At 36.1% G+C, this 27559-nt stretch overlaps 6 protein-coding genes and 1 pseudogene across 6 annotated transcripts; 5 read left to right on the top strand and 2 right to left on the bottom strand.

Annotated features, from left to right (window-relative positions):
* Positions 1–11: 11 nt before the first annotated feature.
* Positions 12–6355, bottom strand: LOC9302553 (LRR receptor-like serine/threonine-protein kinase ERL1). The gene is made up of 27 exons (XM_021015880.1): positions 5825–6355; positions 5141–5279; positions 4985–5056; positions 4827–4898; positions 4667–4738; positions 4482–4553; positions 4317–4388; positions 4161–4232; positions 3993–4064; positions 3849–3917; positions 3693–3764; positions 3537–3608; positions 3381–3452; positions 3222–3293; positions 3051–3122; positions 2894–2965; positions 2738–2809; positions 2580–2651; positions 2421–2492; positions 2276–2347; positions 2130–2201; positions 1957–2028; positions 1797–1867; positions 1572–1700; positions 1154–1492; positions 690–1060; positions 12–606 (listed from the first exon to the last, which is right to left on the bottom strand). The coding sequence occupies exons 1-27, from the start codon at positions 5910–5912 to the stop codon at positions 280–282; spliced, it is 2901 nt and encodes a 966-aa protein (XP_020871539.1). The 5' UTR covers positions 5913–6355; the 3' UTR covers positions 12–279.
* A 5313-nt stretch (positions 6356–11668) lies between these two features.
* Positions 11669–13742, top strand: LOC9302552 (xyloglucan galactosyltransferase XLT2). The gene has a single exon (XM_002866434.2). The coding sequence runs from the start codon at positions 11974–11976 to the stop codon at positions 13513–13515; it is 1542 nt and encodes a 513-aa protein (XP_002866480.1). The 5' UTR covers positions 11669–11973; the 3' UTR covers positions 13516–13742.
* Positions 13743–14510: 768 nt separating this feature from the next.
* LOC9302551 (embryo-specific protein ATS3) lies at positions 14511–15788 on the top strand. Its single transcript, XM_002866433.2, has 2 exons — positions 14511–14770; positions 15196–15788. The coding sequence occupies exons 1-2, from the start codon at positions 14552–14554 to the stop codon at positions 15652–15654; spliced, it is 678 nt and encodes a 225-aa protein (XP_002866479.1). The 5' UTR covers positions 14511–14551; the 3' UTR covers positions 15655–15788.
* A 625-nt stretch (positions 15789–16413) lies between these two features.
* Positions 16414–17826, top strand: LOC9302550 (embryo-specific protein ATS3B). Its single transcript, XM_021024899.1, has 3 exons — positions 16414–16589; positions 16701–16811; positions 17354–17826. Exons 1-3 carry the CDS (start codon positions 16470–16472, stop codon positions 17687–17689), a joined length of 567 nt encoding a protein of 188 aa, XP_020880558.1. The 5' UTR covers positions 16414–16469; the 3' UTR covers positions 17690–17826.
* A 340-nt stretch (positions 17827–18166) lies between these two features.
* LOC9302549 (DEAD-box ATP-dependent RNA helicase 7) lies at positions 18167–21909 on the top strand. The gene is made up of 13 exons (XM_002866431.2): positions 18167–18769; positions 19011–19145; positions 19236–19376; positions 19486–19597; positions 19680–19750; positions 19862–20016; positions 20122–20233; positions 20370–20471; positions 20558–20618; positions 20715–20883; positions 20975–21071; positions 21162–21256; positions 21341–21909. Exons 1-13 carry the CDS (start codon positions 18338–18340, stop codon positions 21666–21668), a joined length of 2010 nt encoding a protein of 669 aa, XP_002866477.1. The 5' UTR covers positions 18167–18337; the 3' UTR covers positions 21669–21909.
* Positions 21910–22065: 156 nt separating this feature from the next.
* LOC9300853 (probable carboxylesterase 120) lies at positions 22066–23661 on the top strand. The gene is made up of 2 exons (XM_002866430.2): positions 22066–22241; positions 22503–23661. The coding sequence occupies exon 2, from the start codon at positions 22555–22557 to the stop codon at positions 23536–23538; it is 984 nt and encodes a 327-aa protein (XP_002866476.1). The 5' UTR covers positions 22066–22241; positions 22503–22554; the 3' UTR covers positions 23539–23661.
* Positions 23662–25692: 2031 nt separating this feature from the next.
* On the bottom strand, positions 25693–26352 carry LOC9302548 (annotated as a pseudogene).
* Between the last annotated feature and the right edge of the window lie 1207 nt (positions 26353–27559).

Here is a 27559-nt window from a genome sequence, read left to right as displayed (position 1 = left end):
TGACATGAGCCTTTAAAACATAAGACCAAAGACTTTACAAACTCGTGAACATGTTCTTGGGAGAAAACAAACATTAACTTCATATATCCTTTTCTTTCATATAACCTTTGTTCTTGTCTTAAATGCTTCCCATACCTTCTTTTTCCTTACCCAAAATACCCCTTCTACTATAATTTCACTATTAAAAAAAACATCCTTCCCTTCCAATCAGCAACACTATTTTCCTTGGGAAACAAGAAACTAAACAAAAAGCCCGGGAATCTTCTTAAAGCTGAAATCTTATATGCTACTTTTCGAGATGACTTCACGAAACTGAACAAACCATTGCGATGCTTCTGCATCATGATTCCTAACTTCATTCTCTTGCTGCGGCTTTTTGGTTGATTGATCATGAGAAGGCAGCTTCTTTGCTACTTGTAGAGATGGAAGAAGGGAGAGCAGAACCCTAGAGACTTCAAGCATTGTGGGTCTCTCTAAAGGGTTTCGCTTTGTGCATAAGAGAGCCAGCTGAAATGTCTTTCTGATATGTCCCAAGTCCATACATGTCACCGTAACCTCTGGATCAACTGCTTCCATCACAGTATTATCATCAGCCTTTGACAATATCTGCAACAAAAGAAAAACAAAGTTAACTCTTTAAAGGTTCAAACATCATTATCTATCTTCTAGGTGATTTTTGATTCATATACCAGTTGATGCAAGTTAGCTTCGTTATCTACTGCTTTCTTTCCAGTAAGAAGCTCAAGAAGAACAATCCCGAAGCTGTAGATATCAGATTTCTCATTGAGACGCGAAGTACGAGCATACTCTGGGTCTATATAACCAATTGTTCCCAAAACATAAGTCGAAGCATGAGTTTTGCTCGCTGGTATGCTCTTAGCAATCCCAAAATCCGATAAATGTGCTTCGAAATTCTCATCAAGAAGTATGTTCGATGACTTGATGTCTCGGTGAATAATCCGAGGAGTACAATCGTGGTGAAGATAGGCGAGTCCTTGCGCAGCTCCAACCGCTATCTTCAACCTCGTCTCCCAATCAAGCTTCACTTTCTTCAGTGAACCTAAAAGTAACCAAAACAATCAAAACATTTTATTACTTTATCTGCAAATCATTCTTTCACAAATTGAACCAAAAAAAGTTTTAAAAACTTTACCATGAAGAAGGTCCCAAAGTGATCCATTTTCCATGTAGTCATAGAAAAGAAGGTTGCCAACAGGAGACAAGGCATATGCATGCAAGCTGACTATGTTCCTGTGCCTGATGCTCCCTATGGTCTCGAGTTCTGTCTCAAATTCCCGCAAGTTATGCGGATACTGATTGTAGAGTCGCTTAATGGCAATAGGTCGGGAACTTTTCAATGCACATTTGTATACCGTGCTAGAAGCACCGTATCCAATTATAAACTTTTCACTAAGATTCTCGGTTACTCTCATTATATCATCAAATGTATGAATTGCCATGTCCATGTGGAGAATCACTAGCTTGGTTGAGCCTGAGAATGGGAACAGAATGATATTAGCATCTACGAACAGAAGATGGGTTAAGAAGAACTATGAAGCCATCATCATTACCATCGGCTTGTTTTGAGGGGCCTTCTAGAATCTTCTTCTGCTGCTTCGATTTGTAAACTGCGAGGAAAATCATACATAGGAGAGTGATGACACCAAGAACAATGCAGATCACAGCACCTTTGGAGAATACTGAATAGAGCAAGAAAAGAAAGATGAGTAAGCCCAAATAAACAACAAAAGCATCTATTGAAGAAAAAATGATTAAAAGATAAATCTAGTAGATACCCCGGGATTTCGGCAAAGGACCGCAAATAGATCCAACCCAGTTTCCACAAAGGTATGGATTTCCAACAAAGCTATACAATGGTAATGATCTCAGTTTTACATCGAAAGAATATGCGTATTGATCATAATGACAGACTACTGTCTGCGAGTAGCTTCATACCTGGCTGGAGCAAAACGTGAGAAGTTTTTCATTGGTGGGATTATCCCTGAGAGATTGTTGAAGGAGACATTCCTAAAACGTTTAATGGAAAGAAGAAGAAAATGTTGGATTCACAAATCTTCCAAAGGGCTAATATTTGATCATAAGTAAATGTCTCTTGCAAAAGAACGTACAGATTGACAAGAGCGAAACAATTCGTAAGCTGATCTGGAATTTTCCCATGAAGCTTGTTGTAGTTCAATATTCTGCACATGAACATAAAGATCCATACTTCTATTTTGTATATAATGCAAATGATAAGATCATATAATTAACTTACAAAGAGTTCAAATTCTGCAATTGGCCAAGTTCAGTGGGAATAACTCCGGAGATAAGATTGAATGATACATCACTGCAAGTAAAACAGATAAGTCGGTAAAAAAGATGGTTTTGATATAACCAAAAGAACCAAATTTGAGCCTTACATCATCTGAATGCTTCGAAGGTTTCCAAACTCTGCAGGCAATTGTCCACTAAGATGGTTTCTGCTAAGATTTCTATTGAATAATGCAAATGATCAAAAAGTTAACAAACACAAGAATTTAGCACGTGAAACATTACAACTTTAAGGGTAAAAGACTTACAGTATGAGAAGGTGTTCAAGATCACCAAGGGTTAATGGTACAGACCCTGAGAAGTTATTGCCAGACAGATCTCTGGAAACAAAAACAGATGATGAGTTTTGTGCAAATTCAAACAAAAACATAAAACCAAACGAAGTAAAAAAGTTGAGAAGACGTACAGTTTGTCAAGATTGATTATATGTCCAAGCTCAACTGGTATTTTCCCCTTGAAATTGTTCGACGAAAGATTTCTGCATTGAAAGAATTTAACAGTCACTTGAGTGTTTAGAGGGATGCAATGTTACACTTACATCATTGTATTGAATGAAACTCACAGATAAGTCAAACTCCCGAGATTGCGAAACGCCAGTGGTATAGATCCACTTAAGAGGTTCCCATGAACATTGCTGAAAACAAGTAGAGCAGCAGAACTTAGGTTTGTGAATAAGAAGAGGAAAGCATAAATTCAGAAAGATTCATCTCATAGCTTACAATTGATTCAAGGCTGCACATGAACTAATGTTGGATGGTATGGGCCCTACCAAACGGTTGTTGGCAAGATTCCTTTAATGTCGAAAAATGGATCAGTATAAAAACAAAGGATCAAATGTAATGCTTCAACAGCTAAAGTGAAAAACTTTAGAGCAAGGAAAAGACACTCACAATTCAAACAATTGCTCCAGCTTACCAAGCTCAGGTGGAATAGTTCCGACTAGTTTATTGTCATTTAGCTGCCTGCAATATCGGTAATATAAAACAAAAAGATAAGTAAATGGAATGCAAAAGATATGTAAACAGATTTGAAGTTTGAAACAAGCTTACAAATAGCTGAGACGTGACATATTCCCAAGCTCAGATGGGATTGGACCAGTGAGCTTATTGCCATGGAGATACCTATTTCAACACACAAAAAATGTATTAATGCACATGCCAAGAGCTGTACATATGAGATATTAGAGTTATACAAAGGAGACTCACAACTTTCCGGTAAACGAGAGATTGCCAAGTATCGGTGGTATAGGACCAACAAGCTCATTATCACTCAAATCCCTGTGAATTGAATAGGATTTACAAAGTCAGACAAGCCGAATTCGAGATGTAATATGCTGACTTTTCCATATGAACTGAACTTACAAAACAGCAAGAGCCTGCATTAGACCTATAACTTCTGGAATTCTACCAGTCAATCTGTTTCCTTGAAGTGACCTTCATAAAGAAATAATTCACAATTCAATAACCGCATGTTTACATTCGTCGATCAAACTAAGGTAAAAGAGTCTCAATTCTCACAGAGTAGCAACTTGGAGAAAGCCGATGTTGTAAGGAATCTCTCCAGTTATCTGATTATAAGATATGTCCCTGTAATATCAAAAGGCATGAGTCCACAATACACACATATGTTGGAAGTCTAATGTTTGTTAAGAAGGGACATACAGGATTTGAAAGCTTGTGCAATTTCCAATGCTCTCAGGGATTGTTCCAGTTAGATTATTTCCTCTCACATCACTTCAAACAACAAAACACAAGTTAAAAATACTCAAGACTTGAATGAATCAAAAAATGACCAGTAGCTATACAAAAGTCAAGAGATGGCACACTTACAAGTACCACAAACCGGTTAGCTGACACATATCAGAAGATAACGTTCCAGTCAACATATTCCCACGTAAACCGCTGCAGAGAGAAAGCATTAGAAGGAGAAAAAAAGCTTCTCTTTTGGTGTAAAGAGATTGGAGAAAATAACTCTGATGAACTCACAGATACTGCAAAACTTCATTCCAGTAAAGCAATCTCGATATCTCACCCGTTAGATGATTGCCAGCAAGATCACTGCAGCACCATGATTATAAATTGAAAATGATAAGCTTAACATCAATATCTAAATATTGACTCATGAGTAAATAATATAACTACAGAACTCACAGTCTCTTAAGGTTTGGAATCTGGGTTAAGGTCGCTGGTACTGGGCCTGTGAGCTGATTGTTCTTCAGATTCCTGATACATCCACAAGTTCAAAGGTTCACAACAATCCACTAGAAAACAATATGAACAAGAAGCCAAAAATGGAACTTATAATTGGAAAAAAAACGTTAAAGCAAAACACATACAGAGTTTCAAGCTGCTTGAGTTTAGAGATTGAGAAAGGTATGTCACCATATAACAGATTATCAGACAAATCCCTGTACGAAAGAGAATATGGACGTCAAATCTAAAGACTCGAAAATTGATTACTGTAAAATTACAATATGTTTTATTAGAAAGACTTACAGATAAACAAGAGAAGCACAGTTTCCAATCTCATCTGGAATTTGACCAGCCAATTTATTTCCTTGCAAGTCTCTGCAATTGGATAAAGCCTTAATAAACAAAATCTACAACATTTAAACATGCAAATCCACAGCGAGAAACAAAAAAAAATACATTACATTGATTCCAAATTCCTTAGATCTCCCATAGCTGGAGATATCTCCCCTCCAAGATTCAGACTTGACAGATTCCTTCACAAAGTACAAAACAAAAAATTACAACGAGAGAAATTTTTCAACCACACAATAATAATTGAACTCAAACAAAGTTCTTACAGCGAGACAACGGAGAAGGTAACGATGTCGCAGTAGACACCTCTCCAAGAACAGAAGTCACTGTTGTGAACATCGTCCCAATCCAAAAGCATATTCACTAAGTTGCTGAAAGAGCCTTTTATCGCCATCAAAGCTTTCCCTGTGGATTTTCAAAATTGATAAATATATTCAATTAGGATTATTAAAATCGTTTGAAACGCCAAACTAAGGAATTTCTTGAAATTTCATATCTTTTTCTCTCCAGGACACAAACTAAGGATTAAGTTTCGTTTTTTTTCTCGGGAAACAGAGAAAGCTTGAAAAAAATACAAACTTTCCATGGTCTAGGAACAGGCATTCTTCTTCTTTATACTAATCATGATCAAAATTTCTTGGAAAATGGAGAAAAGATTGCATCTTTATATGCATTTGATGAAGAACAAGCCAGAGCTAAGTATTGGGTATGAAATAGCTTTCAACTTTAACTCTCTTTCTTGGGGAAACCAAATGTTTGATAGAAACCAAACATTTTAAGTCTTGATAACTTCTAACACAGACGATTTTAGATTCAAAATTTCAGAAAAATCAGACAAGGGGTTTCAGGAGAAAACCACCTAAACCCTAATTTTTGGAACACAAAATCAATTTTTTTTAAAAGACCACGGGTAAAAAAAAGACAAAACAAAAGAGCTAGAAGAAACAAACCTTCGTTGTTTATAGAAGAAGCAACACCAAGAAGCAGAAAAACCACCATTGCTAAACATAAAACCATTCGCTGCATCTTCTCCTTCATTTTTTTCTTCTACTTTCCTTTTGAGGTAATAAGCCAATAAGCTCGTTGAAGTTTGATTCAAAAACAACAAAGCAGAGGAAACCAAAACACAAAAGAACGAAAGTTCAGGCTTGTTCTGCCATTGTAGCAAGAGAGAGAAAGGGAACCAAACACAGGTGATTAGCGTGAACTGCAAGAAATGCAGAGCCAGAGATGTTAAAGAAGAGAGAGAGAAATGGAGAGTGAGATAATGTACTAGAGTCCTATATAACTAGCCATGAAAGAGAATACTAAGACCACGACAAATCTGTCAGAGTGAGAGTATATATGTATACAATTATATACACACACTTATATCATTTACTTAAAACTCTGATCAAACATTAACTATGATAATAATGTCACGTTGAAAACATTAGCCACTTCAAATTAGTACATTGATCTTCAATCTCACGCATTAACGTTTGTAGTAAACGGAGAAAAGTAACGGCGTTAAGAATATAGAAAGGTTGATTTTGACGGTGACATGACCCGCCGTTTGTGGTAGACGCCGCTTTCCAATGCATGGTAACATTCCACTGTGTAAAAACCTAGTTCACGCGCTAGATGTGTAGCGTGTGTTAGATCGAACGGTGGATAATTCGAATACACGGTTAATAGGATGTGACGCGATGTAGAGAAACTGAACTATGCTTTTCCTTGTGAAAGTTAGTTAATGCTTCGATAGTGATTGGGGAAACCGGTTGGACCGGTTTGGTTTGTGGTTATAATATTTCGACCGTTCGTTTTTTTTTAGCGAATTAGGATTAAATTTTGTTGTATGTTGAGACCATGTCACATGTTGGTTTTTTATGGATTGATTTAACAATTAAAGTTGTACGATTGGGACGAAAAAAATTGGTGGAATTGTACCTTGCGATTAATACAAATGAGGGTCATGTTGATATATTTATACTATATACCAAGATGAAAAAACATAGAGTATATTGTATATTACATGTGACAAAAGCTTCGAGGCTCAATAGATAAGTAACTAAAATCGTTCGATGAAGCAAATATTCTATCATGTTGTATCTAACTTCCCTGGAGATGTCTTTATAGGGAATTCAAAAGTAAAATAATTCTATGATTAATATTGTGTTATATGGAAATGTATTGGTAAATAGTTTAGCATAAGGATTGGTCCGACCGTAACTTTTTATGCATAGTTTTTGGATCTTTAGGTCTCAGAGTCCTTTTGTTGTACAGTTGTACTATACGGTCTAACCGCCCTATCGGTCAAACTTTTGTTTTCTTCTATATTTTTTTTTTAAAAAAATATACAAAAATTAAGTTGTTACAATGAAGATGGTTTGATGTTGATTAATGTAATCTCGCTTGACTATCCTGTGTTTTTCGTTTTAGCTGCAGATTATTTGTTGTTTATTATTTTCTAACTTACTACTATTCTAGAAATTGAAAGTACTTCAAAACGAATTATGAATACTTAGAAACCCAAGGGGGAAAAAAATGCAAGTCTTAATTAGTACATCATATTTCAAATTTTCAATCTATTTTGAAGTTTACACAATGTTAATATGTTTACCATCACGAAGTAAATAACTAATCATCATCATACTAGTTTTATTCGTTCGAATAAATGTTGGAGGAATTTTGTATCCACGAGAACCAAAAAATTAATAAATGAATTTAGTATAGGTTCAGCTATATGCGTCTCTAGTTCTTTCTATAGACTGTAAAGATGCATGGGTTCAGCTATACGACCTATGTGAGAATTATGACCACACTTTTTACTGAACATTTAAATCTTTGTTATAAATTTTCATATTTTAAAATTTTTTCGGCTGTGCAATATTCACATACTAACCTTTTTATTCAATTATATTACGGTTTTTCTGTCATTTGATTATTTGACTTAAGTAATTTATTGACCTAATTTTACGATTCATATTTTTATCTTTTCCGTGAGTTTTAAAACAAAAACGAGTTTATACTTTGATAAAGCTCGTAGGTTTCCACTATGTATATAAATGCGACATACCTCTATATCGTGGGCATACCTTGTTGATGTTATAAACATTTTAGGCATTTGTTTTCTACTTTTACAAAATAGGTAAATTGGTTCACGTACCACTTATTAAAAACTTAAAACTAGGGTTTTCCTCCTATTTTTTTTCAATTTGAAACGAAATAATATTACCATAACGAAATATATAGAAAGAAAAGACTGTTAGAGTTATAGAGAGATCTATTAACAGAAGCCTACGAATGACAGAGCCAATAAGAGAAGAGAATAGTGGACACGTGGCAAGATGTGACAGGCTAAGACATTGTATGCTTCATTAGTAAAAAGCTGAGACAAAAGGCTGAGACGATTTGTTGTGGCAGTAAGTAGTAACTGATTTGGGCCTTTGGCTTGCATCCCTAGTGTAACTTACTGTGGGTATTGTACCATCCGATCCCAGCCGTTCAAACTCGTTTTTGAAAAAAGCTCTGTTCGCTTCTGGTTTCCCAATCTAGTCTTCTGTTGACATTACTATTTTTATATAAAAAAATAATTGAACTCGTTTTTTATTTTTGTTTTGAATTTTTGTAATCATTTTGAATATACTGACCATTGTTTCCTTAATGACAGGAAGTTGGTTTTTGACATATTGTTTTGTCTGATTTCAAATTGATTTTTTTTTTTTTCTTTTTGTTGCCTATTTCAGTATTTCTTACCAACTAGTACGTGTTAAAAGTTTCCAAACCTTGCAAATTGTGATTTGTTCCTTCATACCATTAACCAGATAAGTCAGGCCCAATAGTTTTTTTTTTTTTTGACAGCAGTCAGGCCCAATAGTTATAAATAACAAACCCCTTAAATTGTGAACATTGTATCTGATGGGCCATTGGACTCTTTATATCGTCTCCATAAAAGTCTTTTCGGAATATAATATGTTTAGAGCAATTTGGGCTCCATGACTATTAACACTGGACTGAGTCACTGAGGTATGAAATTATCTAACAAATCCACATCTTCGGAGACATGCAAATGCATACATTCATTCTTTTGATATACATATTCCGTGTTTAAGATGTTACCAATAATCATACTATCGTCTCTGCTCTTAGTGCTTCGCCAGTGTCCTTGGTACAAGAGTAATCATTAAAGGTTTTGTAACTTTTCCCACCAAGTTAATTAATCCACTTTTTGGTTGGTAAGCACTCCTTTTGCGACTTAATAATCATATGATTACATTATTAGTCCAAAAATATTAAAGAATTAACTATACTAATACTAGCGAATTAGAGATTGCGTATGTCTTAGGTTTAATTTAACAAGCCATGGTCCCATGGACATTGAATTAGATTCGTCCCGGTAAGACCGCCGCGTTTTGCACCCACGCTCTAATTATCACATTAATCACCGCATTTAATTTACATACGCCGACACTTTCATGGTTTATTATCTCAATCTGTTGTTTTTTGTCAACTTATCATAAATTGTGTTTCCATGCGACTTCACTACAATGTGCATATTATTTTGTTCGGTCTGTATTATCAATTTTTTTTTTTTTTTTTTTGTATTATCAATTTATCATAAGCACTTAAGCAAACTATACATGTCACACTGTTAAAAAAAATTTACGCACTATTTTTTACATGATACTACTTGATAATATACTCTAAATACTGCGTTTTGTAATACATATATTTATATATACGTAGCAATTTTTATTGCTGTGTATTTTTTTGATTGGTGTACAAAATACTGCTGTCCATTGAAGTAAATATCTCCGTACAATTAACTATTCTGACTTATTAATATTGCACTACATAATTAGTTTTCCGTACACTAGATGTTTCACTAACACGTGGATATAATTAAACGGCTAAATTCATGAATCATGACGTTCCGATTTAACGAAAACTGCACAATGCTCAAAGTCAAATGCGTCGAATCGAACCCGAATCATGCGAAACATGTATTATGTGTAAACGAATAACCACTATATTTTCATTTTTTAAAACGCTGACTCAAAGGTCGTCTGGTTTGGGGTAATTGTAACTTTGCTTTTGAGTTGGAACAATACTACTTTGAAATTTGTTTAGGGATTAATTTCGTTTTTTTTTACAAGACAAAAGAACGTTATTGATTTATTATCATATCTTAGTGTACGTTATATAAAAGAGGTATCGACAAACAAGTTCCTTCAAAAGAAATATATATCCATTTGCTCAATTATCAAATTACTGTTTTAGATTTGCGATCCAAACTCATTTTGGAACTAAATGTCAAACTGTACGGTATGTGTCATTTGCAATTGAATTAATTAATCAGTAACCAAAAAAGTTTAGGCGATATGCTCTTTCCTATGTAAGTATAAAGTATAAACAAAGGATAGTGTTTAACCATTAACAAAAAAAAACAAAGGATAGTGAATGACCTAGTGTACATTGTATAACGCTACATTATTATTTTAGTTCTCTATTTATGTTAATTTATCACATACCAGTGGTATAACATATCCAATATCTATTCTTCTAAGCTCTATTATTAACTTTAATAGTCTTCGCTTTCGTGAAACCTTGACCGACAAATCTATAATAATAAACTACTCCTAGACTTTGACCCATAAAATTAACGCTTGTTGTAAGTTATTACTACTAAATTACTCCAACGAATTCTTCGAATAAATTCAATGTCATAAACAACAGTTAATATGCTTGCCAATAGAGATGGTCCAGACTCCAGTACCGAACCGAATCAAGTCAGAGTTCACTCTGTGCTCGGGTAGTTGGGTTTATTGTCAAAATCAGATTGAACACAAACCGATCGAACCAAAATTAGTCTCCATATATCCGGTTTCTCCGGTTTAGACATAGGTCACCAAATAAAACAAATTTTGTCGGCAAAACCTTGGAGCATGTGACACGTCATGCGGCATGACTCGTGGATTAAAGACGCATGGCCACAAAGCTCACATGGCGCTAACTTAAGTTCTTTCAACATCGAACACAGTTCACTCTAATCTGTCAACTACACGTAAACGTCACCGTTTCGGTGCAATTCCCCGCTTTTCTAGTCCGTTATAAATTCCTGACCCTTGATTTTGCCACTTGTCCCATATGCACGATCTTATTCTTTCCATTTCCTTGGTTGGTTTTGTTGACTAAATTATTTCGTAAGTTTGTAACGCTTATATTTTTTGTAAAACTTTCCTAATTTCTACGATCAGTTACCATACTTTAATCCGGTGATTGTTTCTAATTTTTTTCAATTAAAGATTCTAATGTGATATTTCTTTTTTCCCAGATATTGGATGGAAATCTTGGTTGAGAGGCAAATAATAGTTAGTTTCTGACACAAACTCTGGTAGAAAAAAAAAAAATCTAGAATAATAGTTTCTGCTTTTATAAAGACACGTTGTCAATTACACTAAGTTCCAAGTGTTCACTCTTCACCGGCTGCTATGGTCTTTCCTTGTCGGTTGCCGGCACAGACGGTCAATGCCGTAGGCACGTGTCAGTTTCTTTCCACTCCGTAATGTCTCCAACGCCTTGAGAACAATATGAAAACCAGGACCCCTATCTTATTAAACTTTATGTAACGTTCCCAAAGTTTTACAAGGATCTATTTGACACCCAATATATTAATGAAATTTAGTCCACAAAATTTGTCGTTGAATATTTTTCTGTGTTTTGTCAATAATTTTGATTTTATACAGTACATCACTCATATTTGATAAACTATAATTAAAAATTATAGGTTGTTGCTTGTAGCTCTCTGAAATCTGAAATAGTTAAGGGGACAAAACCGTGAACTTTTATATAGTTTGGTGGGAAAGAAAGCAATTAAATATAGTTTCCATTTATATTGCAAAAAAAAAAGTAAAAGAAACAGAATCTCCCCGTTTCTCGAGCACTCTAAAAGTTCTCTCACACAGAGTTAGCTTTACGCCTTCAACGAGAACCACACAAGAACACAACTACCCAAACGCTCATTTTCTTTTTCCCCGGAGATTTTAGCTCCGTCGTCGTAACGGACCCACAATTCCCGGCGACGGATTCTAAAATCATCTTCAGCTAATTATAAACTATGCTTCCTGTCTCAAATCCTTCTAGTCCTGAACATCTCCTCAAAAAATCCAGAACCCCTGACACCTCCACCGCCATTGATCGGAAAAGCTCCTTCAACTCGCTAAACTCGGCCGTTAACCGCTCGTCCTACATCACCGCCTCTCGTAGCCACTGCACATGGCTGATCATTTCTCTCCTCTCTCTCCAACTCATCCTCTTCCTCACTCTCCGATCCATCCCTTTCCCTCACCGTCACATCCCTGAAAACTTCCCTTCTCCCGTCGCCGTCGCCACCACCGTCACCGTCATCTCCGCCGCCTCCTCCAATCCCCCTCTCTCCTCCTCCTCTGACGAACGATGCGATTCGGGTCGAGTCTTCGTGTACGACATGCCAAAGATCTTCAACGAAGTGATTCTACAACAGTGTGATAATCTCAATCCATGGAGCTCTCGCTGCGACGCCCTTTCGAACGACGGATTTGGTAAAGAAGCGACGTCGTTGAGCAACGTGATCCCTAAAGATTTGGTTCAATCATGGTTTTGGACTGATCAATTCGTAACCGAAATCATTTTCCATAACCGGATATTAAACCACCGGTGTCGGACTTTGGATCCGCAATCAGCTACGGCTTTTTATATCCCGTTCTACGCTGGACTCGCGGTTGGTCAATATTTATGGTCCAATTACGCAGCGGCTGATCGTGACCGTCATTGTAAAATGATGACACAGTGGGTCAAAGATCAACCTTATTGGAATAGATCCAACGGTTGGGATCATTTCATTACCATGGGACGCATCACATGGGATTTTCGCAGGTCTAAAGACGAAGATTGGGGATCTAACTGTATTTATATCCCCGGGATGCGTAACATCACGCGCCTCCTTATTGAGCGTAACTCTTGGGACCATTTTGACGTCGGTGTACCGTACCCTACCGGATTCCACCCTAGAACGGACTCCGACGTCGTGAATTGGCAAGATTTCGTACGGAATCGCCGTCGTGAGACTTTGTTCTGTTTCGCCGGAGCTCCACGCGCTGGAATTGTGAATGATTTTAGAGGATTGCTTCTCCGTCATTGTGAGGAGTCACGTGGGAAGTGTCGGACGGTGGATTGTACCGTCGGGAAATGCTCGAATGGTTCGTCGGCGATTTTAGAGACGTTTCTCGGGTCTGATTTTTGTCTCCAGCCTCGAGGAGATAGCTTCACTCGCCGGTCGATTTTTGATTGTATGTTGGCCGGTTCGATTCCGGTTTTCTTTTGGAGACGAAGCGCTTACATGCAGTATCAGTGGTTTTTACCGGATAAACCAGATAGTTACTCGGTTTTTATAGACCGGAATGGGATTAAAAACGGCACGACGTCTATAAAGGAAGTGTTGGGACGGTATAGCAAAGAAGATGTAAGGAAGATGAGAGAAAGAGTGATTGATTTGATACCGAATTTTGTTTACGCAAAGTCTCCGAATGGGTTAGAGACTTTCAAAGACGCCTTTGATGTGGCGATAGATGGAGTTTTTAGGAGATTCAAGGAGCAAGAGAATTGGTACAAATGGAGATGAGGAAAAGGAAGATGATGGATTCGATAAACTATTTATTTATTAATAAGGATTTTGAAAGTTTTTAGCTCCAGTAACGTTATAATTACACTGTAAATTTCAGATTTTTGTTTGAAAGATGAATAAGTTTTGTTAGTTGAATTTTTGTTAGTAGCCAAGGAAGTTGTTCTATGTGTTCTCATTTATATATTCTCTTTTGGAGACAATGTATAGTTTTCTTTTTGATCTTATTTAATTTACAGGCTCGATGTTGATAGTTTAAAACTTTAAATAGTTTTGAGTATTTTATATATAATGTAATCTTGGAGCTACTTAATTAGGTGGGAAGTTAAAAAATGAACCAGAGGCACGTAGAAGGGTTATTTTATTTAATAAGTTGTACGATGATATATAAAAAGGTGGTAGGTAGGAGAAGTAGAATTCGATTTCGGGGTTAGGTTTGATCATCGTGTAATACTCGTGACACGTTGATGACTCTAGATAAATTAAATTGATAAATATGGTTTTGTTTTCTTTGAGAAAGTAGAAATATGTTAATTACCAAGAAATCCAATATCTGTAACGAGAAAAGAAGCTGGATCAGTTATTTTATGGTTTTGTTGATTGTGTCTGTTATATGTCTTTTTGCCAATGTAACATCATTATAACAAAAAAAAAAAGGAAGATATTGGATACCAAAAGTAAAGAACAAGTCTACAACAAAATTGGTTACATATAGATAAGTTCACCCAAATAACTTGGCCTTAAGCAATTGGAGAGTTGGTGTAAAATCTTCGAAACTAATACTAATATTCAAAGTACTGTAATAGTACTGAAAAAAAAGTACACCAACTCAACAGTCACTTTTCTTCAGGAAAGATATTTTTCGTAGTGATGAAAAAAAAAAAGAAGATATTTTTCGTAGTCTGCTTTGTTTGTGGATTGTGTTGTGCCAAGTGTAACTGAGTAAGTAAGGAGGCAACACAAGTGACTTTATATAACAACTTCTCAAGTTCTCTATTTAACTCTCATATCCTATATCTCTTCCAAGAAGACAACAATGGAGTCCTTCTCTCTCTCATCTATCATCCTCATCCTCCTTGTTCTATCCTTAACTGATCCCATTCTTTCTCTAACCTCTGAGCCACTAATCTCTTCTCTTGATCTTCATGAAGAAGAAAGCTGCCCTTACACTTTAATTGTTACCACAAGCTGTTTCTCTCCTGATTGGTCTAGAGACCAGATCACTATTGCTTTGGGTGACGCCAACGGTAACAAGGTTTAATTACGACAACGTACTCTTAGTTTTTTTGGTTCTCTTTGTGGGTTCAGATAGTTGTTGTGTTTGTGTTAGTGTTAGTTTCACCCTTGTAAGTTATGTATATTTCATCTTTTTCATGGATGCACGTAAGAAGTTTGTAAAATCCGGACAAACCAAAGCCAGTAGAACCTAAATGAAACTTAAATCTGATTAAAATAGTTTTAGTTTTAATTTGATTAAATAGCGAAATAACCAAATAGCACATTTCTTGTAGCTGCATGTTTGGATTTTAGTAACAATTAATGCTCTTACACATGTGTATCTTATTAATAACTTACAATAAAAGGATTTTAAATCCATTAGTCCAAAAATAAAATAAAAAATCCATTAGACTGTTGTAACTTCGGAGTATATATCATTGAGTTTTGGTTTTATTTGATTAGGTGGTCGCACCGAGACTAGACGAACCGCTAAGTGGAGGAGGAGGTTTTGAGAAATGTTCATCTGACACATTCCAAGTCAAAGGTAAATGTCTTAACATTATCTGCTCCGTCTACATCTACCGTTCCGGTACCGACGGCTGGATCCCGGAGAACGTCGAGATCTACAAGGAAGGTTCTAAATCCGTAAAATTTGATTTCAACAAAAACGTCCCTGAGAACATTTGGTACGGCAACAACAGTTGCAACAACACCGGTTTGCCACCGCCTTCCCCGGATTTCCCTCCGTTTTCTCCATCTGTCCCACCGCCTTCACCGCCTTATTTTCCTCCTGAACCACCTTCAATCCCGCCGCCACCACCATCACCGCCGTCTGCTGCCTCTGGACGTGGAAGTGGTCAGAGTTTGGTTGTTGCATTTGCTGCTGCGGTTGTGTTTGCGTTTGCGGCTATGTTTGTTTGAGTTATTTTAGTTAAGATTTTGCTTAATAACTAATGGCTAAAGTAATGAGTATGGTCATGGTGTAATCCTTTGTTTGTCTTTGTAGTTGGATATTGTGGAAACTAATTAATGTATGAGTTCGAGTTTTTAACGTACTAGTATTCCTTATGAAATCTGTTTGGTGACATACTACACACCATGAAAATACTAGTATTTCTAAAAAATCCGTAAATCCATATCAGAATTCATAATACCAAAATTTGTAAATTCTTGATTTGAGTTTATAGAAATTCCAGTATATCAACTATTATCAAAGCTTAAGCTGGTTACTTGATTAAGAATCATCTAGAGAAGCACATATATAAAGTAATAAAACCTACACATATATGTCTAATTTCTCAAATTAATTTCTATACTGTCCGTCTCTACTTCATGGCAACAATTTGTCATAGGTCAAATGCCATTTTAAAAAATTTGAGTGAAGAAAAATGGCCTATTTTTAAAAAAATTTCTTTTCATTAAGAGAGTTAGTTTTTTTTTTTAGTTTTACGAAAGACCCTACTCTCTATACAAAACATTTAATTACATTTTTCTACAAAAAAAAGAAAAGAGAAAACATTAATTATATTTTGCCCTCTACCTAATGACACTGACATGAGATGTATGGCCTGTAATTTGGAAGCGTTGCCATTTAATTCGGTTTTAATACCAACATTGAATTTGACCCGGTCCAATCCGGTTTAGCTCGAACTGGTTCGCTACTTTATCTTCTCAATTACTGTTTCGATTTCTCTTCGTTTTTGTAATCTCTGCCTGCGATTTCTCGAAGCACGAAAATGGTGTCCGTACGACTCTTCACTCTCATCTCCTTCGCCTTCTTTATATTCATCTCTGTCTCCGAATCAAAAGTCTTGGAGCCTCACGTCGCTGAATCATTCAACGTCAGCCTCATCCAGGTTCGCTCGCTTTCTCCGTGTGAACTTTCCTTCATCGTCTTCTTGTGTAGGATTTTCCCGAGAAACTTATGAGTTTCCTTGTATGCGTGTGAAATTTCATCTATGATGCAGAGATTGGGGAATACTTGTTCTTACACAGTGATCATCTCGACGAGCTGTTCGTCGACTAGGTACACACGCGATCAGATCAGCGTCGCTTTCGGCGATGGCTATGGAAACCAGGTCAGATTTTTACGCTGAGTGAGATTTTGATTTCTTCAGAACATTTGATTTTGATTTGGTAAGACTTTGGTTTATCAATTAGGCTTAGGGTTCCAATTGAATGTTTCATTCCAAAAAACAAAGTTGGTTGATGCTTATATCTGATTCTGCGTAATTGAGCTTAGTTACAGTGTATTTTCTCATATTTTGAGCTCATCTTTGGTTTCATTAGATTTCTAGTCTGTTCTTGATGGCTATTTAGCTACTGAATATGCATAACATTGTCACTCTTATGGAAGAAATTAGCTACCAAAATCTGAAGTACATCTTCATGTTTTACACACCCGATTACTAAAATATCGACGCCAAATCAACCTTAGAGTTGGAGTATCAAGTTCTACTATTGGAACATTTGGAATAGATGAAAGTTTCCGTGGATTGGTTTTGATTGTAACTAGTGTCTAATTTGTTCATGTATCTGTCACTAATAAACCGCAAGGATGTTCAGTTTTTAGCTTTGGCGCGACAAAAGTCACGGCTCAAGATTTGTTTTTTTGAATCAGATATACGCACCAAGGCTTGACGATCCATCTACAAAAACGTTTGAGCAATGTTCATCAGATACATTTCAGATAAACGGACCATGCACATACCAGATATGCTATGTGTATCTCTACAGGTCTGGTCCAGATGGTTGGATCCCAGACAGTGTAAAGATATTTAGCCATGGCTCTAAAGCGGTCACCTTCTCATATAACACACACGTCCCTGAGAGTGTATGGTATGGTTTCAATTACTGCAACAGAGCCTCAGATTCTAATGTCCTAGCCATTGGTCTCAGAAGGATCGTGATCATACTCCTAGGGTTTGTTGTAGCCGGTACAACATTGCTCTTGTAAGCTGTTATGGTTCCAGGTTTTTACTGTCGGGTTTTGTATGACCATATTAGGACTTGTAAAGAATAAATGTGTACCGGAAATGGGTCTCATATCTGTATTAACCATAAATCTATAATGAAGTTGCTTACTCCTAATTACATAGTGTGTAAATCTTTTGAGCAGTGTGTATTTGTGACAGTTCATCAACTATATATGTGTGTTAGAAATGAGTAAGAAATCGAAATTACATAATTTTTATATTCATTTGTTAAATTACCATAACTGTCGAACAATGTTAAAAACTAGATATTTTGAAGTCCTTTGATTAAAAAAAAAGAAAGCAAGATATTTTTTGCCCACAAAAAAAATAAAATAAAAAGAAAGATATTTTTGAGTCTTTGACCTATTCACATGACAAAAACGACACGCATTCTTCTATCAATATATAAAAACGGCAAGCAACACAAACTAATTAACGGACTAGATTGCACAGTTAGAGTAAATTAGGGTTTTGATAAAAGGAACCTCTAAAATCTCAAAACTATATAAAGAGTGGTAAACCCTAGCAATTGTCGTCCTCTTTGTCGTCTCTCCCTGCTTTCGCACTTTCAATAGCCTCAATCTCTCAAAAAGCAGAAGAGATTCGATTCTCCATTATCTTCCTTCTAAATGCCTTCACTAATGTTATCTGATAAGAAAGAGGAGAAGAAGATGAAGAAGAAGATAGCTTTGGATACCCCAGAGCTTGATTCTAAGAAGGGGAAGAAGGAGCCGAAGCTGAAACTATCTGATTCTGATGAAGAAGAGTCGGAGAAGAAGAAGAGTAAGAAGAAGGATAAGAAGCGTAAGGCTTCCGAGGAGGAGGATGAAGTGAAGAGCGATTCGAGCTCGGAGAAGAAGAAGAGCAGCAAGAAGGTTAAGTTGGGTGTTGAAGATGTTGAAGTTGATAACCCTAATGCTGTTTCCAACTTTCGGATTTCTGCTCCGTTGAGGGAGAAGCTTAAGGCGAAGGGTATTGAAGCTCTTTTCCCGATTCAAGCTACAACTTTTGATATGGTTCTCGATGGTGCTGATTTAGTTGGACGTGCTCGTACTGGTCAGGTATTGGTTTTTTGTTTGATTTTGAAATTTGGGTTTTGCATATGATGTGTTAATCTCTGTATTGAATTGGTCAAGTTCGAGGCTTTTGGATATTTATGTGGAAGGCTTGTTATTAGGGGTGCCTAATTTGCTACTTAGTTAATAATTTGTGAGACTTAGAGACTCGGTATTGTGAATATCTTGCTTGTTTGGACTTTGGAGAGTTAGGGGACTTTGCTGATCATAATGTGGTGTGGTGCAGGGTAAAACATTGGCTTTTGTGTTGCCTATATTGGAATCGCTGGTTAATGGACCTGCCAAAAACAAAAGGAAGATGGGATATGCCAGGGCACCAAGTGTTTTGGTCCTTTTACCGACCAGAGAATTGGCCAAGCAGGTAATGATTTTGAGCATGTTGTTAAGAGATTTGGTGCACATTCGTTTTTGGTTCTCTAGGTTTTACTTATGGTATGGTTTTCTTTGATAGGTGGCTGCTGACTTTGATGCATATGGAGGATCACTTGGGTTAAGTTCATGTTGTATCTATGGAGGTGATAGCTATACAGCTCAGGAGAATAAATTAAGGAGAGGTGTTGACATTGTAGTTGGAACCCCTGGTCGTATTAAGGTATATCTCTCTCCCTCTCTCTTCTAAACAGAAATTTTAAAAATTGGTTGCCCATGGATTCAGATCATCATTTTTGTTTGTTTGACTTTGTAATTGACTTTCATTGTAGGATCATATTGAGAGACAAAACATTGATCTCAGCCATCTACAATTCCGTGTTCTTGATGAAGCTGATGAAATGTTGAGGATGGGATTTGTTGAGGATGTTGAACTTATATTAGGTATGTTAAGTGGCTTTCATTTTTTCCTTCTAATATGAAACAGCTTACTCCTGTATCTTATATCTTCTTTCTATAACTTCAGGGAAAGTGGAGGATCCTACTAAAGTCCAGACTCTTCTCTTCAGTGCTACTTTGCCATCATGGGTGAAAAATGTGCGTCCCTTTCAAATATTTGTGGCTATTTTTAATGAGTTAAGCTTTATAATTTGCTGCTATGTTCCTTTTCTCTTTATTTGTGGCTAAGACTTTTCTTGCCCCTACTAGATTTCTAACAGGTTTCTTAAAAGAGACCAGAAGACTATTGATCTTGTTGGTAATGATAAAATGAAGGCCAGTAATAGTGTTCGACACATCGCTATTCCCTGTAATAAGGCGGCCATGGCTCGGTTGATTCCTGATATTATCAGTTGCTATAGCAGGTATCCTTTAGTACTTCAATTACGTTGCTACATTTTCTAACCAATATTTATGTCTGGAGTGTAATTGCTTAAGTCTCTTATCCAATTTTTGTTTTCACAATCTAGTGGAGGCCAAACCATTATTTTCGCTGAGAAGAAAAATGAAGTTTCCGAGCTTTCTGGTTTGTTGGCTGGGTCAAGAGCCTTGCATGGTGAAATACCTCAAGCACAACGTGAGGTATGTATTAAGTTTTATTTCAAGCTTTCTTGCATAGGCAAAGTTAAGTAGGGAGGATATTATCTTTCTTCTTATCTTGTTGAATTTCTCAAACAGAGCAGTATCGGCTTGCTAACTATGAGTCCTTTTATTATAGGTTACTCTTGCTGGATTTAGGAATGGCAAGTTTTCGACATTGGTGGCTACAAATGTTGCTGCTCGTGGTCTAGATATCAATGATGTGCAGTTAATTATCCAGGTTAGTCGACACCCATGAGCTTTAATCATTCTGGTTTAATGCCTCGTTGGTGTTCTAACATCACATCTTGTTTAAATGTGTTACAGTGTGAGCCTCCACGCGAAGTTGAAGCATATATTCATCGTTCAGGCCGAACAGGAAGAGCTGGTAAAGCCGACATTACGGCTCTTTGATAAATTTCCGCAGTTGCATAATGATAGCATAACGTTTGCTTGCTGAATCTCTATATTATTTTTGTTGCAGGCAACACTGGAGTTGCGGTTACGCTGTACGAGTCGAGAAAGTCGAGTGTATCAAGGATCGAAAAGGAAGCTGGTATAAAATTTGAGTACATTTCTGCACCTCAGCCTGATGATATTGCCAGAGCTGTTGGTATGGAAGCTGCTGAGAATATTAAAAAAGTCTGTGACAGGTATGCTTACACTTGCGATTTCAATCTTTCTTTTAAGTTTAATAAATAACTTGGAATGTCATATATTTATCTAAGAATATGTTAAATGCAGTGTGGTTCCTGCATTCCTGGGAGCTGCCAAGGAATTATTAGAATCTTCTGGTTTATCAGCTGAAGTACTCCTCGCAAAAGCTCTTGCAAAAACTGCGGTTAGTCTCATGAAAATTTTCCCTTGAAACATTATTTGTTTTTTTTGTTCCTATCAAAACAAGTACTTACGAGTTTTGATAACTATACAGGGCTTCACTGAGATAAAGAAAAGGTCACTTCTTACATCAATGGAGAACCATGTGACACTACAACTTGAAGCAGGGAAACCAATGTACTCGCCATCGTAAGTTCCTCTCTCTCCTTATACTCTGCTTTTGTAGTCTTTGTTAACATCTAAAGCAAGTGCTAAAATGATTTGCTGCAACAGATATGTTTATGGATTGCTAAGGAGAGTTTTACCAGATGACAAGGTGGAACAGATAGAAGGGTTATCTCTAACAGCAGATAAAAGCGGAGCAGTGTTCGATGTTAAGCAATCGGATCTAGCCTTGTTCCTTGCAGCTGGACAAAAGAGTGCTGGAAGTATGAGCTTGGAAGTGGTTAAGGAGATGCCTAAACTTCAGGAGAGAGAACCATTGCCACAAAAAAGATACGGTCGCAATGCTGGTGGAAACCGGTTTGGAGGTGGTGGTGGTGGAAATCGGTTTGGTGGTGGTGGCAGAGGAAGAGGTGGTGGTAGAGGCCAGAGATATTGAAAACTCGAACCCAGCTTCTCTCTCCTTTTGATAAAAAAAGAAACTAAACTCCCTCTTATAATTTCATTACTATCTTCTTGCGCTGATGATTTCTACACTATAATAGGTGTTTTCTGTGTGTTTTCCGTTTTTTTTTTCTTTCTTTGAACAAACTTAAGGAGGCTCTCTTGTATCCTCTTATCAATTTTGTGTAATTTGGATGATGATGATGATTAAATTATTACTTCGTCACTAATGGTAATTGTTTTGTAGGTTTCAAATCCACCGTCAGGTTTCTGTCGTCTACAAGTCTATAACGATGGAAAACAACACTAAAATTGATTAGCTATAGTTGGTCGACTGTTTAATACAATGTGTAGTCGTTTATCATTCTGTGTCTTTCCTGGTAAATAATTTGTCAAACTTCAAATTAGTTTTGGCTTTTGCCAACAGCAACTTCTAGATTATCATTTATGACAGAGACGTGTTAGCGGCCTATGAACCAAGAAGAGCATTACGTTTTCTCTACTTGTACTTGTAGCGTCATTGTGCGGTTTATCTTTTCTCTCACTCCACTTACGTTGCGTTAATCACATATTATCATTCATACCAGTTGCGTCAAAAGTCTAATTCATAGTTATCAAATTAGTATGCACATTAGTTAAAAATACATTTGCCTTAGTTTTGACTACCTTTGTAGACTAGTAGTAGATTCCAGATTTCTCGTTTTTGGTGATAATTTAATGCAAAGTTTTTGACTAAACTGATGCGTGAATCTGCCAAATCTTACTTTAAAAATAACTATCTTCACTGGTTTTTTGGATTATATAAAGAGTAGCATATTCGAATGAGTCAATAATACATACACATTACAGATTCTACCCCAAAAAGATCAATAACAGAAAAAATGGCCGAAGCAACAACGCCAATTTCTGATCCTTACGCTTTTCTTAACATCGTAAAGAATCCAGATGGTTCAATCACTCGCGACCTCACCAACTTCCCATGCGCCGCAGCTACACCTGATCCTACCCCAGAAAACCCCGCCGTTTCAAAAGATCTTCCCGTGAACCAGTCAAAGTCAACGTGGCTCCGTCTCTATCTTCCCTCTTCCGCCGTAAACGACGGCGTTTCGTCTCAGAAACTCCCTCTCGTTGTGTATTATCACGGCGGAGGATTCATCCTCTGCAGCGTCGATATGCAACCCTTTCACGATTTCTGCTCCGAGATGGCTCGTGATCTCAACGCGATCGTCGTATCTCCCTCGTACCGGTTAGCTCCGGAGCACCGATTACCGGCGGCGTACGACGACGGTATGGAAGCTCTGGAGTGGATTAAAACCTCCGACGATGAGTGGATCAAATCTCACGCCGATTTCTCAAAGGTGTTCCTTATGGGAACTAGCGCCGGAGGGAACTTGGCTTACAACGTCGGACTAAGATCGGCAGATTCCGTCTCCGATCTGAACCCGTTACAGATCCGTGGATTGATTCTACACCATCCGTTCTTCGGCGGAGAAGAACGATGTGGATCAGAGATTAGACTTGTGAACGATCAGGTTTGTCCTCCCATAGTCACCGACGTAATGTGGGATCTGTCTCTTCCCGTGGGTGTTGACCGGGATCATGAGTATTCGAATCCGACGGTGGGAGATGGATCGGAGGATTTGGAGAAATTTGGACGGTTGAGATGGAAAGTGATGATGATTGGAGGAGAGGATGATCCGATGATAGATCGGCAAAGAGATGTGGCTAAGCTGATGAAGAAGAGAGGAGTAGAATTGGTGGAGCATTATACCGTCGGCCATGTTCACGGTGCTGAGATCGGAGAACCTTCTAAGCGTAAAACTCTCTTTCTTTCCATCAAAAACTTCATTTCCTCTCTTCTGTAACTTTTTTTTTTTTTTTTTTTTGTGTGCCAATTCTGTTATGAATTTGCATAAAATAAAATTGTAATCTTAAAGGCCCAAGAGCTGATGTAGTATTTAGAAAGCTTAAAATCTTTAGGCCCATGATTATATCTTTTTATTTGAAGCCCAAGTATTTGAGATGGGCAAATCGATTCGAGCATCACGAAGGCTCCATATGTTTTTTTTGGTTTGTCGGCCAATCTGATAGTAGCAAACAGGTCACTATCAGCCAAAAATGTATCACGTGGGGGTGAATTGAATCCCGCCACAAGCCAAGGCCCAATGATGGCCCAAATACTAAAGAGTGACCCGCGTCTCTTTTGTCTTCTATTTCTTTCATTTATATAGATAGATATTGAAGACGATCGAAGACACCATTTTGTATACTCTCTGTATTTTCTCTCTCACTATCGCAAATCGCAATGCTGGACTCTCCCATCTCATTGGCTGATAAAATATCACCCTTTGTTAAAGTTAACATTGGATCATCATTTATCATTTATGGAGTTTGTTTTGAATTGCAAAGGAAAATTTCCACACAAATTCTATATACCCTTGATCAGAGAATTTGTAATCTAATCTTTTTTTATTAGTGCACGTGTATAATAACGATTGTGTTAGCATTTATACTTATGATCTGTGAACTGTGGAAAGTAAACATTTATAAATTATAATCATATACTCCTTAAACTAATCTTTTTTATTATCGCACGTATAACAGTTAATATGCATATAATTCTTTCACCTAAATACTCTCTTCATGAAACTGTTCATTGATAACACTAGCATGATGGAAACCCAGTATAATTAAGAAGAAAACAAAAACATAAGATATCTACTATATATGTGTAATATAAATTAACCAAGATATTACAGTATGAAAAATATCTTTTAAATTTTTGGTTTGTTACAAAATTTGTATCTTTCTTTCCCTATGTAACAAAAAAAAGAAGAAGTTAATCTTACCATGAAGGTGTCGCCGATGTTAACGACGAATGATCGAGGAGGCTTTGGAGCGATGGATCTCCATTGATTCTCCACAAAAACCTGAAGACCACCGACTTGGTCCTGATCAAGTATGCTTAGAGAGGTCGGATCGTTGTGAGGCCCTGTCCCTAATGTTAGATTTGGCTGCTTGCACGGCGGATAGTAATTAATTCAGCCTAAGTATTGAATCGTTGTCTTCGTAAAACTCTCTAAAATAGCGTCTATCGATCCCAGTGGCGGAGCTAGTGCAATGGGAGGGGGGTCAGTTGACCCCCATAAAAAATTTAAATTTTCAATTGTTAGCTAAATTTTGTAATGCTTATTAGATGATTTTGTCTAATATCTCTATAATGACCCCATAGATATTTATCCAACCATGCTTTTGACCCATGCATGTTCATTTCTCATTGAACTTTAATTCTGTTTTTCATCTTTATTTCTTTTTTTTGTTCAAAATAACTAGAACTTTCTAATCTCTTCTTACATCTTTATTGTTTTCTTCTCTTTTAGACATGTCCTATTTTAATTTTTTTTGCTACATTTTTTAATAAAAAATTTCTGTAACATATATTTTTGAAAAAGTCTAGAGAAACACAATATGCTATACATTTTGATTAAAAAAAAATTGAGAACAAAAAGTACTTAATACGACTAAAAATATCTTTTATTTGGAAAGTGAAGCATTTTAAAAATAGATGATTTTTTTTTTTGTTTTAGATAACAAATTTCAAATATTTTTGATAATTCATACATTAAATATATTATTTAATATTATAAATAATTAAAATAATTAAATATATATGACCCCTGTAAATAAAAATCCTGGCTCCCCCACTGATCGATCCCAAGACTTATTCCAAGTAACTCCATGATCTTTAACGAGAGAGTGTTCATCGCCTCTGCATATTCTTGAAATACCGTTCTGCTGCATGTGACAATCACCAAATTTTTTGGCCTCTTATTATTTGGATCAATCATATATAATATATATATATATACTCGTGGAATCTCAATGTAATAATTATTATACACTGAAACAAAAATCATTGTCACTTACTTTGATTTATGCCTTGCTACATAATCTTTTTTTTTGTTTTGTCATTTTTAAACAATTACTTTGAAATTAATATAACTTAATATACACTCCATCTGGCTCATCATAAATATCAGTTTTATAAATATGTCTCTATAAAATTTAGTTTTAAAATGATAATCATTACTATATTATTGTTATAAAAAAAAAGATTACTACCCAAACTCTTCGTTTATGTCTCCCATTGTCCTAGAGATGTAATCTTTTACAGTTTCGGTGCCATTCTTGAGCTTCTCCTCGGCGGAGAACCTAAACGAGAGCGTTTCCTTCCAAGGAAACTCCGTGTAGAATCTCCCGACAAAGCTATCTGAATAACCGGAGATCTCACCCCACTCCCTCTTCACCTTCTGTTTGTCGGAAGCCGGCAAGTTAAAAAAACGTGTCCATACACTTGTAGGCACGTGACAAGATCCCCTCTTGGACTCCATGGTTTGTGATGATGAAGAAGCCGTGAATCTTTGCAGCTTCGGTCACGAGCCTAGAAGCTTGCGACGCCGAGACATGGTGGTCTTGGCCGGAGAGTAAACGGGAGATGTCCATAATAGGGACTTGGAGCTCTTTAACATCGTTGGAAGGTTTCTCTTTATCGGGCCATATGAATTCTATTGGTATGCTATTTGGTTGCTGATTTATGACTTTTGCAACGAAGCCTATGTGAGGAAGATTTGTGATGGACTCCATGTTGCTGTTTGTTTATATGATCTATGGTGGAAATTGGAAATCTACTATACATTTTTGCAGCAGTTTTTGGGGTACCCAAATCGGGTCAAATTTGTTTAATTTTGACCCGGAAATCTTCAATCGGATCTTTCCTTAAATTTTGGCAAAATTAAAAAACGAAAATAATTAATAAAATCTAAAATATATATACTTTCTCAACTAATTACTATATTTAAACGCTTTATTTATGGTATATTCTCCACGATTTTTATAGATAAAGAAATCAAATATGATGATTTAATGCTAATATAACAAATTTGCACTAATTTCCTAAAACCTCTCTACCTAATTTAAACATAAATATATGATTCTTATTTCACTTTTATTTGATCTTATATTTATATTATTTTAAATTATTATAAAATATATAAATAGTTAGTAAATTTTAGTTTTTTTTTTTCTGCATATGTTACAATTCAAATTTTTTAAAACGGACATATATTACTCAATCGATGAATAAAAATATGTGTGTAATCTATATTAACATTTTTAAGAACAAATTGAGCATTTAATCATGTCGTTATTTTATTCAGACCCGAAATTGAGTCATTCGGATCTTTCTTTAATTTTTACAATTATCTAAAATGGGACAGTATATCACGGGTGAAATCCTAATTAGTATTTTAAGATACAATTATAAATTGTTTTTACGGGTTGGTCCAAAAACACACACTAATTTAAAAATATACATGGAAACTATTTGAAAGCAAATTTCAAATTAACTCGAATTATATGACATTTAAATAAAAGTGTTATTAAAAAAATAACAAAATGATGTTTAATTTCATTTTAGATTATATGGTTGGACGGGTTTGGGTCAATATTAATACGAGACAATATACCACATGTGAAATCCTATAAATAACAAATCAAAATACAATTATACAATCTTAAACACTAAACAAAACAAATACAACTTAAAATTTTTTATTTTAGATACAACGCATGTGACCCGCGGTATATAACAAAAAATATTATACACAATAAATTCATCAATTTATAAAAATAAAAAATCAAATAATTAACCCGCGGTGTACCGCGGGTCATATCCTAGTGTTTAGTAATAGCAATTGCACTTTGAAGGCTTTCTCTTGACTATTGAGTCGTCTTATTAAGTTTAGGAGACATTTAAAGGAGTGGGGGATGGAGAGTGAAGTTAAGACGGAATGTGAACTTTTGTTTTATTATATAAAATGTGACCTT

Source organism: Arabidopsis lyrata, assembly GCF_000004255.2.
Source record: "Arabidopsis lyrata subsp. lyrata unplaced genomic scaffold ARALYscaffold_8, whole genome shotgun sequence".
Lineage (NCBI taxonomy): Eukaryota > Viridiplantae > Streptophyta > Magnoliopsida > Brassicales > Brassicaceae > Arabidopsis > Arabidopsis lyrata.
Note: the sequence above shows the minus strand (reverse complement) of the source record. Positions and strands in the feature narration are given on the sequence as shown.